Source organism: Bufo gargarizans, chromosome 1 (genome assembly GCF_014858855.1).
Source record: "Bufo gargarizans isolate SCDJY-AF-19 chromosome 1, ASM1485885v1, whole genome shotgun sequence".
NCBI classification, from domain to species: domain Eukaryota; kingdom Metazoa; phylum Chordata; class Amphibia; order Anura; family Bufonidae; genus Bufo; species Bufo gargarizans.
Window position 1 is genome coordinate 5528673 of NC_058080.1, and position 12800 is coordinate 5541472.

General features: G+C 45.1%; 1 protein-coding gene across 1 annotated transcript in view; it reads left to right on the top strand.

Annotated features, from left to right (window-relative positions):
- PACRGL (parkin coregulated like) overlaps window positions 1-6460 on the top strand; it is a 31120-nt gene extending 24660 nt beyond the window's left edge. The window contains exons 6-8 of the mRNA XM_044280155.1: window positions 2545-2652; window positions 5417-5497; window positions 6245-6460. Of these exons, the coding sequence (XP_044136090.1) occupies window positions 2545-2652; window positions 5417-5497; window positions 6245-6301 (246 nt within the window). The 3' untranslated portion in view covers window positions 6302-6460. The remainder of the gene's footprint in view (window positions 1-2544; window positions 2653-5416; window positions 5498-6244) is intronic.
- The last annotated feature ends 6340 nt before the right edge of the window (window positions 6461-12800 follow it).

Below are 12800 nucleotides of genomic sequence, written 5' to 3' on the forward strand. Positions count from 1 at the left end.
GGCATACCATGTGCATCCTCAGGAGATCCATGAACTAGCTGGCATAGATTTTTGGCATAATGTGTACCACTTTCTGGCATGCATATTGTTAAATATCTCTGTCCACAGAGGTCCCACATGTGGCCTGCCCACACCGCACTTTTCCTTAAAGAGGCATGAGTGTCAGAAAACGGCAAATAGTTACAAATGTTGTCGCCAAATGGGACTTGCTCTAAAACTAGTGACTTTCTTTTTACACCAGAAAACAGGCGTCAATGTGAGTTTTCCCACATGACAAACTCAGCTCTACTACATTGGTATAGTGTATTTTCTTCAAAGGTCTTCACAAAAAAAAAAAATGTGTGATCAAAAATACTACTGATTGATATATATATTTTTTCTTCGTAGCTATTCTATTCATGAGCTATTTTAGACGCCGGGCTTAATATCCTCTATAGCTGGCGGTGGATCCGCCGGAGTTATGTAGAGGCGCCAACCTCTACATAACTCTGACGGATCCACAGCCACTTCTAAATGGAAGACCGCTTCCTGCCGGCCCGTCCCCTTCTCTGCCCATGCCATGCCCACTTTTTTAGACCTGGCGTGAGCGGGAAAAAGTCATAGATTGCGGCACAAAGGACCTTTGCACCGCAATCTGTGCCAGAAATACGCCTAATATAGGTGTATTTCTGGTTAGTAACTTGAATACTCCACGATGGTCTGATTGGGTCGAAATTCATGAGTTTATTATTTTTTTTCCTCTTATGCTTTCTAAGCAAAGCAGAATCCAAAAGGGAAGGAGGTGCATTTTCTAGATGCGATTACTGTATCTTCAGTCAGCTGTTTGAAGGGGGTGCAGCCTCTTCACATTTCACCAAGCATAGCACCATTCCTTGTATAGTGACTGTCCTTGGTGTTGAGATGCACAAAACCCTTTGCCACATCCATAACAGTGAACACAATGCCAGCGTTGCTGTTTTTTGCTCATTCTGCTTTCCAAAAAATAGAATAGAGGGCAATCAGTAAGTAATTATTATCATTTAACTTGTGTACAATGAGGGAACCATTTTTCCTCGCCCTCCTTCTTGGAGTCTCCAAATTACACCAGTCTCTGGCTGGTAGGCAGCCCTCTATTGCAAAATCCTTCCCCCACTGCCCTCTGCAAGGATGCTCAAACTAAGCAACACCTGTTTAAGCCTGACCCCTGGTCATACAGTGGTAGCCTACAGAAATTGTACCTTATAGTAAGATCTCTGAATGCCTTAACTGAACATAAATTTTTGCAAACACATAATATATATATGCACTTAACTCCAGTCTGGAGGAGGGTCAGAAAATCCCAATTGAAAGCAAAGCTTTTTAACCACATGAACCTCGAAAATCAGATCAAGTCATTCGGAATGATTGTGCATTGCATACTGTTCGTTGACGTGCCAGTTATTGCAAACTGAGAGGGACAGGATCCTTTAATTGAGAGTCCTTGGTTTATCACTCTGGCAGATCGCTACTCGCCTAGGCCAAGATATCAGCGCTGTTCAACGTTGCATGTCCCGGTGGTTGGGAGAGAACAATGACAAACTGGAATGAGCGCAACAGGGGCACAGAGGTGAACTCTGCGTGGACAGATCGTCTAATTAGAAGGCGCGTAGTGATCCATTCTGTACTGCAACTGAAATTGAACATCACATCCCAGGCCTAGGGCGGCAAACCGTGTCTACACAAACCATCAGAAGGCGTTTGCATAACATTTGGGTACGAGCCAGACATCCAGCTACAGGTGTTCCAATGACGTCACCAGCTCTCAAAGGCTATCATGGTGCACAGCAAGATGGCAAAGGAGGCTGGAATGGATGTCTATCCTTCCTCTTCAGTGAGTCCCACTTTTGTCTTGGAGACAGTGATAGCTAGAGATTGATCTGGAGACCAGACGGGCAACACCATGAAGAGGCCTTCACAAGGGAACATTACATGGGTCCTATTTCTGAGACTTATAGTGAGTGATGGCATAATGCACAGGAGCTGGACCCCTCTAGTCTTCTTTTCAGGTACACTAAGAGCTCAACGTTAGATTGATTTGGTCATGGAACCAGTGGTACAGTCATTTCACCAAAATGCCCCAGGAGTCTTTTTTTCAACAGGACAACACCAGGCCGCATGTTGCTCGTGCTACTGTGTCTCCAGACCTTTCTCCTGTCGAGCACATCTGGGACGTCGTTGATTGGCAATTGAAAAAAGGAGCTGCCAGCAGCAGATCTTGATGATTTGCGTGCCCGAATGCATTCAGAGTGGCAGAACGTTCCTCTGACAACCAATAATAACATCATTGATCGCATGCCAAAGCTCATGAGTGTGATATTTCTGAGTGTGGCGCTCACACTCAATACTGAGTAAATCTAGATGTTCTGAATGTTTTGGTATCATTATCATGTCACTCCATCCTAAGATTTCCATACTTCTACGACTTTTCCTTCTTGGTGTTGCAATATCAACATTGAGGAGTGTATATGTACATATATATTTCAGTATTTCCTTTTTCATACACAGTTGTCTGTGTTTGGTTTGTAGGTGCACGCTGATGGTGGAGTTTTTGAAAGAGGACTGAATGGTTTGATGCAGTTGAGCGCTGTGGTGGGGCCGGCGCTGACTATTCATCTAAAGAATCTGTTAACCAGTGTAAGTAGATGAGAGGACTGGGGATGATTTATTTACAGCTTGATGCTCTACGTGCCCCCAGCATGGTTACTTAAAGGGGTTGTCTCATCACAAAAGGCAACCCCTGGGGTGATGATCTGATCTGCAAACAGACTTCACCAGGTAAGCTGCAGCCAGGCATTTCATGGTAAAGTCTTTGCCATTTGTAGGAAACCAAATTAGATTTAATTTCATTTTCTTAGTTTGATTTTCCTTTCCCAGATCATTATTAGGGCCCCAGTTTCCTGTGGTTTAGTTGCCTATAAATAATGTATACTATTTGTCATTATGTGAGAAATATTCGAGACTAAATACATTTTCTGTCTTGATTGGAAAGGTCCTGGCCGGTTTGTTTGTTCAGACTTATAAATCATTCATGCTCATGTTGATGTCTTTGACGCTTAAAGGGCCACAGATGGGAAGTAATAAGGTTTTTATATTTTGGGCAAATTCAGCAAAGTTAATTTGGAATTATTTTCTCTTCTAGCCCGTCTTGTGATTCAGTGGAATGAGATATTTAAAGGGGCTTGCTGAGATTTAAATATTGATGACTTCTCCTGGGGACAGGTCATTAGTATCTGATTAGAGGGACTCCGACTCATAGAACCCCCCCTGATTAGCTGTATTAAGAGACCTGAGATGTCACATCTAACTGTCACATGGGCTTTGTGCAGCTCAACCCCATTCAAGTGAGCAGGACTGAGCTGCAATACTAATCACAGCCGCTATACAACGTAGTGACCACAGCGTTCGTCCTAGAGCTGCAGCCACTCCAAACAGCTGATCGGCGGGAGTGCCAGGAGTCAGAGCCCTTGTGAGGATAGGTCCTTAAAGGGGTTTTCCAGGATTTTTATATTGATGGCCTGTCCTCAGGATATGTTCTCAATATGAGATCAGTGGGGGTCCAACTCTTGGCATCCTCGCCAATCGGCTGTTTGAGGAAGCCGAGGTCATCACCGGACCTCCTGCCAGCTTACCAAGCACAGCATCATCCATTTGATAGCAGCTGTGCTTGATGCGTCCCATAGACTGCACATGGAGCAAACAGGAGATTCTCCTCCCTAACTCACTCTCAGTCACACACAAGCACCATATAGGACGTTATAAAGAAGTACTGAGCAGTATAGATGTGAATTATTAGCTGCAGCGGCCTCTGTGTCAGTCTCTCTTTCCTTTGGCTCCTCTTTCTTTTTCCTTCTCTCTCCCTCTCGATAGGCGCCTATAGGCAGTATGTCTGTGTGTCACTCCCTTCTCCTCACTCTCCACTCTCCATAGGTTTCTATGGGCACCATATGTTCTGATCCTTCAATGAGCTAACAGCCCATATTGTCTCCCAAGATGGATTTGGAGGGAGCATTCACACAACCGTAGTTTCAGTGCCGCATCTGTTCCGCATTTTTTTGCGGATCAGCTGTGGACCCGTTCATTTCAATGGGGACACAAAAGTCCGCATCCGTAAGTCCATTCCGCGGCCCTGCTACAAAATAGAACATGTCCTATGCTTCTCTGTTTTGTGGACAAGAATAGGCATGTCTAAGAAAGGGCAGGACATGGAGATCCTTAAAATGTGGGACTCACGCTGCCGGTATCCATGTTTTGCGGATAAGCAATTTGCAGCAGAGAATTCAGAGTAAGTGAACAACTTACGTTGGGTAGTAGTCACGATAACTAGAGAAAAAAACTTTTTTCTGTTGAGATACTTAGGCTACTTTCACATTAGCGTTCGGGGCTCCACTTGTGAGTTCCGTTTGAAGGCTCTCACAAGCGGCCCCGAACGCATCCGTCCAGCCCTAATGCATTCTGAGTGGATGCGGATCCGCTCAAAATGCATCAGTCTGGCACCGTTTGTCCTCCGCTCAGCAGGCGGACACCTGAATGCTGCTTGCAGCATTCGGGTGTCCGCCTGGCCGTGCGGAGGCAAACGGATCCGTTTGACGTTGACATGTAAGTCAATGGGGACGGATCGGTTTGACGTTGACATAATATGGCTCAATTTCAAACTGATCCGTCCCCCATTGACTTTCAATGTAAAGTCTGGACGGATCCGTTTGAGCAACTTTCACACTTAGAATTTTTTCTAAACTATAATGCAGACGGATCCGTTCTGAACGGATCCCATCGTCTGCATTATAGGAGCGGATCCGCCTGTGCAGACACCAGACGGATCCGCTCTGAACGCAAGTGTGAAAGTAGCCTTATATTGCAATGTTTTTTACCTTTGTCTGCACTTGTTTAATGTCCATTTACCCTTTTAAGAGGACCTTCCAGCGGTCCTGACTTTACAATATAAGTACCTGGCAGTGTAGGGCATATTGATGGCATGTGACATTGCTATTTTTTTTCTACGCGCTGCTCCGTTCCCCTGCTGTGTTCCCTTGTTCTAGTTTCCCGTCCTGTATGTAAATCCATACTATCGGTACAGGGAGGAGAAGATGGCTGCGTTTCTCAAGGGGCATCTCCGTCTCCCTGTCTGTGACGCTCTGCGTTGCGATTGGCCAACTCGCAGCCAACGAGAAGGAGACGCCCCCTAGAGAAACACGGCCTATGGATTTACATACAAGACAAGAAACCAGAAAGGGTGGGCACAGCGGGGGAACGGGGCAGCCCACAGAAAAAAAATTAGCTATCACATGTCATCAATATGCCCTACACTGCCAGGCACTTGTATTGTAATGTCAGGACTGGTGAAAGGTCCTCTTTAATGATGTCACTGGTGTAATTGTCTCTTTTTTTTTCCCTATATTAGCTATCCAAAAGATTAATGGACCGGAAGTATAAGGACGGAGTCACAACTGCACTACAGAAATTGGAACAGTATGGGGGAAAGGTAAATGTATGTGCCAGTTCTTTTTGACAATGTAAGTGAAGGCATGAAGTACTGTATCGGCAATGGAGGCAGTAAGTATACTTGTATAGCTCAAAAAGTGCACCCCCCCAGTACAAGTGATAGAGGAAGTGGGACAAAATAAGCACATATGACATGCCTATCTTATAGAATCCAGACCGGGTAGAACGTATGAAGGGCTGTTGTGTATGGCGTAATGCATCTCAGTTTCTATTCACTTGAATGAGAGCTGAGCTGCAGAATCCCTGCATGGCCTCTACCAGACCCCACCCTACGGAATGCGTTCGCTGAGCCGTAATCTCGCGCATGCGCCGTGGATACACATGTCAGCGCCTGGAATCGGCCTAACAGGACGCACTACACATGCGCCAGCCAGCAATGAGGAGTGAATAAATTAGCAGTGGGGCGGTGGTGGGCTCCAGGAGAAGACAGAGGGACGGCCCCTTGGGCTCCTTACTCAGGTAATCACCATATTAATAAAAGCGATTTTCTAGACAAATGACCACACTTAGGGTAGTATTACTAGTATATTTTAATACAAAACGAGCAGACTGATGTGATGATAAAAGCTCTGTCATTAACATCCAGGTGACAGGATCCCTTTAAACACACATTTTGGGGGAGTCATTGATTTGCATTTGTCACGGTCTAATCTGATTAGACTAAATGTAGACTTTTATAAATTTCATTCAAGTCAGTTCTAACTTTTATTTACTTTCTCCGATATAGGAAAGCCTAGGAATAATCAAAGCGAAAATACCGACATACTGCTCGATATACAGCTGAATGATGGATAACAGATGGCGTCTTACCAGTAATGATATTGGCCTCAAACCTGATGTCCAGTAGAAGACTTCACATTGACATGGACTACGCTTAAACTTTCTTTCCTTTGAAGGGTTTGTCTCACTTCAGCAAATGGCATTTATCATGTAGAGAAAGTTAATACAAGGCACTTACTAATGTATTGTGATTGTCCATATTGCCTCCTTTGCTGGCTGGATTCATTTTCCATCACATTATACACTGCTCGTATCCAGGGGTTACGACCATCCTGTAATCTAGGTCTTCAGAAATGCTCATAGGCCGGTGCTTTTTGTTAGTGTGCAAGCACGGACACCGCTGCTGGATTACAGGGTGGTCATAACCATGGAAACGAGCAGTGTATAATGTGATGAAAAAATTGATCCAGCCAGCAAAGGAAGCAATATAGACAATCACAATACATTAGTAAGTGTCTTGTATTAACTTTCTCCACATGATAAATGTCATTTGCTGAAGTGAACCCTTTAAATTTAGCGGTGCAGTGATAAGATATATCCAGTTTACGTAGCCCGCCTGTTAAGGTCTCTGTTTGTTGTCATCACATGAGATCCTTCATTATTTACTTCCATGAGGATGTGGTTAGAAAGTGCTGGAAATTGTATTCACTTGATTTTTGTTATTAAAAAGAGAACAACATTGTGTTATAATTGTAATAGCTTCAAAGGGCATTTTTTTTTCTCTCTTATTTATGAGATATATTACAAAGTTTCCTATATTCACCTGCCCTGCACTATTGTTTTATGCAAAGTTTGTTGAAACTACAGCGACCATTTAAGAAGTTCTGAACCTCTAGAACAGGCATGCTCAACCTGCGGCCCTCCAGCTGTTGCAAAACGACAACTCCCAGCATGCCAGAACAGCCTACAGCAGGGCATTGTGGGAGTTGTAGTTTTACAACAGCTGGAGGGCCGCAGGTTGAGCATGCCTGCTCTAGAGTGAATACCTGCTGCAGTTCTGCCTCCATTTTACATCCTTCCTCAACGCTTCAGCGCGCGGTGCACCATATACTGTACATGTGTAAAAGGCGATGAACCAGATCAGGGTTTTGTTCTTCTTTCAAGGATCCTAATGACTAAGCAGCGCTAGGATTTACCCTGTGAAGCCCTGAGTGCCTTCATGTGGAAAAGTGTTGCTCATTTCCTATCATTTTAAGCTCAGTATTTGCCCTAAAAGATTTCTTGTGATCATATATCGGGTACAGTTCATCCTGCATTTCTTGTTTGCTGCAGGATCATCATGTAGCTGGATGTAAAGTTTGCAAAAGTGTTTCTTTCTGAATGGAAATCCAGTATTTTTGTATTTATTAAAATAATTTACAGTTATTTGTACAAATCGTAGGGGATCATTCACTGCACTATTAAATATCAGATATCAGATACAAGTTACAAAGTGGAGGGGGTCCCTTCCTCTACCCCACCCATTACTCCAAATAATAAAGTACACGTTATTATTGAGCTGAGCCTGATTGTCTGGTTTATTCAAGATGTCCGTGTATATAGAAAATTGTGTATGAGAGAATTGATGAATTATGCTCCATGTACCATTGCCTAAGTGCGATAAACTCATTATGGGGGAACTTTTTTTATTTCCCTTCGTCTATTTTTTGGTGTAAAAAAAGGGGTATGCTACATATAGTGTTGAGCGAAGCTGAATTCTGTTCCGAAGTTTAGGAAAACGTAGATTCTAAACGAATCCGAATTTCCTCGAGCTTCATGGTAACGAATCAGGTTTTCCTAAAAATGGCAGCTGCACGTGTTACAAATCTAAGTATAGAGGAGACAAGCCCGGGAACGCAAGATCACCCATAATGCCGTGCAGATAGCCATCGCCTGTGCTGTCACAACCATTGTCCTGTCAGCGGAGCATAGGGAGAGACGTGACGAGCACTCGCGTGCTAGGGACAGTGTTGCTGAAAACGATTAATAGAAGAATTAAATTCCAATAAGCCTTTATTATTCCACTGCCAGCGTGCCAACCAATACCATCCGTCTGTACCCCTTAGGGGGGGGCCAGGTCTTAATGATGACCATCCCCCTCTTTTGCTGGCCTTACTGCCTAGAAAAGTCGGCAAGATGCAGAAAGAGGAGCAGCTGGATGTTCCTGATGACTTACTCTCATCTATATTCGGCTACTTTCACACTAGCGTTAAAGTTTTCCGGTATTGAGATCCGTCATAGGGGCTCAATACCGGGAAAAAAACGCTTCAGTTTTGTCCCCATTCATCGTCAGTGGGGACAAAACTGAACAGAACGGAATGCGCCAAAATGCATTCCGTTCAGTTGCGTTCCCATACCGGAGAGCAAACCACAGCATGTTGTACTTTGCTTTCCGTCCTGGGATGCAGAGCAAGACGGATCTGGCATGACCCACAATGCAAGTCAATGGGGACGGATACGTTCTCTCTGCCACAACAGAAAACTGATCCGTCCCCCATTGACTTTCAGTGGAGTTAATGACGGATCCGTCTTGGCAATGCTAAAGATAATACAACCGGATCCGTTCCTAACAGATGCAGACGTTTGCATTATCAGTAACGGAAGCATTTTTGCTGAACCCTGCCGCATCCAGCAAAAACCCTAGTGTGAAAGTAGCCTTAGATGATGTGGAAAAGCAGATGGCAGAAGAAGGGCTCCCACCTGTAGGGCAGGAGAGCGCGGGGGTTGGAGAAGTGGGTATTCCAGCATATTGTGCCCCCACCTAAACAGCCAAACCCTGTACCAGCAACCGCCCCTGTTTAAAGGTGCCGCACGGCCATTTACAATGAAGAAGGACTATACAGTGCAGTCTTCATTATTAAAGGCAGCTGCGGGCTAATTGGCCAAGCGGTTCTTCACCGCAGCATGGCCACAACCTGCCCGCAGCACGGTCGCTCCATGTGGCCGTACCCAAAGACAGAGTGGTCTGGGTGTACCCGATTTATAGCGATTTGTGACAAATTAATTTAGAACAAATCAAATTCTTGGGGAACTTTAACGAAGCGGCCGAATCAAATTTTTCAAAACTTCCCTCATCTGTAACTTCACTTTTGTGACTAGGCAGCTGGCACCAGTATACTGGTGAGACAGGCCATTATTAGAAGGGCTCGAGGACCTATGTACAGCAACCCCATCTTGTCGGGGAATTACAGGAGTGATGGGATCGGTTGCCGAAATTACTCCCATTTGTTTTTATGAGTCCTAATGTATCTTGCACAAAATCCTTGCTGACCTAGGCAGAACGTGGCGGTCGATAAGCCCTGCCAGCTACTTCTATACACAAGCCTTAAATTGCCACTTAAAGGGGCTGTGTCATGAAACATATTCTACATTTTTAATACCAGCACCTGAATCTGAATATTGTTGTAATTGCATGTAATTAAAAATGTAGTATAGCCGATGTATCTGTATATCGCCACCTGCTGAACACGCACTGCCACCGGCCATATGGTCTGCTAGAAGCTGGGGCAGTTACAGGGAGAGAGCTGCAGCAGAGAGGACACACCCGCCGAGCTGCCAGCCTGAAGAGGATCTAGCACAACAATTGTAGCAATGAATGGGGAGATCTCTGGATCCATGTGAGGTACAGGGCTGGTTGTAGCTTTGTTAGAAAGGTATTGTCATGTACTATATGATGTATTTTATTTTTTTACATCAATCACGCAATATCCCCTTTAGGGGGTTATTCTGTGTCGGTCAGAGGTGGCTTGGGTCACAGAAACAGCCAGGCAGACTGTTACCATCTTTCCACAACTCACATTCACCTCTATGCAAGTTAAGGAAGCCGCAGCGCTTGCTATGCTGTTACTGTAACCTGGCTGCTCCATACAGCTGGCTTTCCAATCGCAGCCTGAGATGGGAATGTTCCCTAAGTGAGGGTAGGAGGTGGGTGGCAGGCTGTGTGTTGGGTTATATTGAGGGCACACCAAATATACAGTTATACAAGCTGTACACTGACTACATTGTATCAAAGTGTCCTATCCTCTGTGTTGTCCCATGAAAATATATAATAAAATATTTACAAAAATGTAAGGGGTCTACTCACTTTTGTGGGATACAGTATATAAATTGCTGTATGCAGGGCCGGCCCCAGGTTTATATGGGCCCTTCGGCACCTTTCACATTTACATGTCCCCCTGTGGCTCCCACACCGTATAATTACTCCCAGGGCCCCCATAAAGTATAGTGACCCCCCAAGTGCCCCCCCATACAGTATAATCCCCAGTGGCCCTTTATACAGTATAGTGGCCCCCCACACAGTATAATGACCCCCCCCCCCCCACCTAGTGGCCCTCTATTAAGTATTATGATCTCCCAGTGGTCCTCCATATAGTATAATGACCCCCCCGTGGCCCTCCACAAAGTATAATGATCCCCAGTGGACACATTACTAGGGGTCATACTGTATGGAGTGTGCACTAGGGGTCATTATACTGAATGAGGCCTCTGGGGTCATTGTACTGAATGGGGGGCACTGGGGGTCATTATACTGTGCAAGGGACCCTCACACAGTATAATGACTCCCCCAAGTGGCCCCCTTCAGCAGTATTATAACCCTGGCCCCCTCACAGTGTAATGACCCCCTCACATTATCATCATTGCAGGGGAGCTGGTGGTCCTTTAATTCACCAACCGCAGCTCATCTCCCTGTGCTGCTTCTCCCCTCCACACATCATGACGTCACCGCTGGGCCGGGCCTGGAGGAGAGGAGGAGCACAGGGAGAGCTGCAGTTAGTGAGGGAAAGGACCGCCAGCTCCCATGCGCTCCAGCAATGATCGCTTCCATCGGTATTGATGGAGGTGCTCATAGCAGCCAGCCCGGCACCCCCTAGACTGTAACACCCCCCTAAGCATGCCACTGCACAGTGGTCCCCCCCCCAGGAGCAGTGGGCCCTGGCACTTGCCCGGGTATGCCGGGTGCTGACGCCGGCCCTGGCTGTATGTATATGAAAATTGCCAACTTGGTGTTGCACTTCCCCTTATTTCTCAACGGTTTGACACTGGCAGCACTGATTGGATATTGTCAGATTGTGGAGAAACCTAGCCATCAGTTTATTCAATTCTAGGAGGAATAACAAATGAACATTACACCATATAGTTATAAGAAAAGCTGCTTCAGCATTGATATTACATTAGAGGTGCAAGCATTTACTAAATCAGGCATGGCAGAAGAGCTGACAGGTCCTCTTTAAATGGCCGCAGCATAAACATACCCTATGCGCTTTAACCTGGTTCTTCTCCCTTCTTCTCACGCTTTTGCGTTCTGCGGCACATTACTCTGTATGCTCTTGGCATCCACTGAAGCTCTAAAAACACTGTTCAGAGCTTTTTTTTGTCAAGTATTTCTGTGCCGAGCTAATGCTCCAGATTCCTGAGGATCTGATAACTGTTTTCAGTTCTTCTGCTGTCATCCTTCTGTCAACATTAACATTTCAAAGTAAAGGTACGCTGAGCTAATGAGAGGAGAGACCGGAGCTATGGGGATGATGGCGTCCTGGTAACAATGCTCAAAAATCTGTAGCAAATAGGATTCCGTATTAAAGGGCTAGTCACACTCCTGCACCTGGTTGTCACAAACCAGTAAACGGTTTAATCTGTGATCTTCTGTGGCTGATGTCACTGTTCTTTAGTATCACATGCATTACCCCTGAAGGGCTGACCGTGTAAGACATGGACGGGCCAGGGCTGCTGGAGTTCCTCTGGTTAATACAGTTCATATGCTCTACTGGTCTGTAGCGGGCAGATGGAAAAGAACTGTCTCATGAGAGACTCAGACTCCACTCTGAGCCAAAATGGAGAGGCACTCTGTAAAGGCCACTTACACCGATCAAGGATTGGGATAAATATTGGGGATGAGCATTCATATGAACTTCTCATGAACATTAAGGGGGACACTGTGCTCCCTCTTAGTGTCATCAAATTGGTTTGCATCCTGGTGACCATATGAACAATGTCCTGTCTTCTGGTTCAGTCTCCAAGCTTCTGAATACCATGTGATTGTGTCCATTCGTCCTGTTGGTGGTCACTCGATGATTCACGTCAACTCCAAGATTCCAAATTGCAAGATTGATGGTCATGTCCAATAAACTAGGTTCATTCGCAAATGACCTTTAGATGAAATAACCACCACCTTCCTCTTCCTGACTTATTCAGCCACATCTGTTCTCGCCCTTTGTTTCACTATATTTTTATAGTCATAATGTGATAATTAGTGATGAGCAAATCGACTTCAGATGAAACATCTGAAGTCGGTTCGCTCATCCCTAGTGATAATCTCACCAAAGCAATCCTTCGATGGAAGTGCAGCAAGCGTTCTGTAGACCGTTACTTTGACATTAGTGCGAGCCCACTTATATGAGATTGTTATATCAGTTCTTCATAGAACACCCACCAATTAAATACACCAGGTAGTAATAAAGTGAAAGGAGCCCTAACACATTTTGCAAAATTTGATACCCAAATAATAGAACTACGGCTCCAATTAT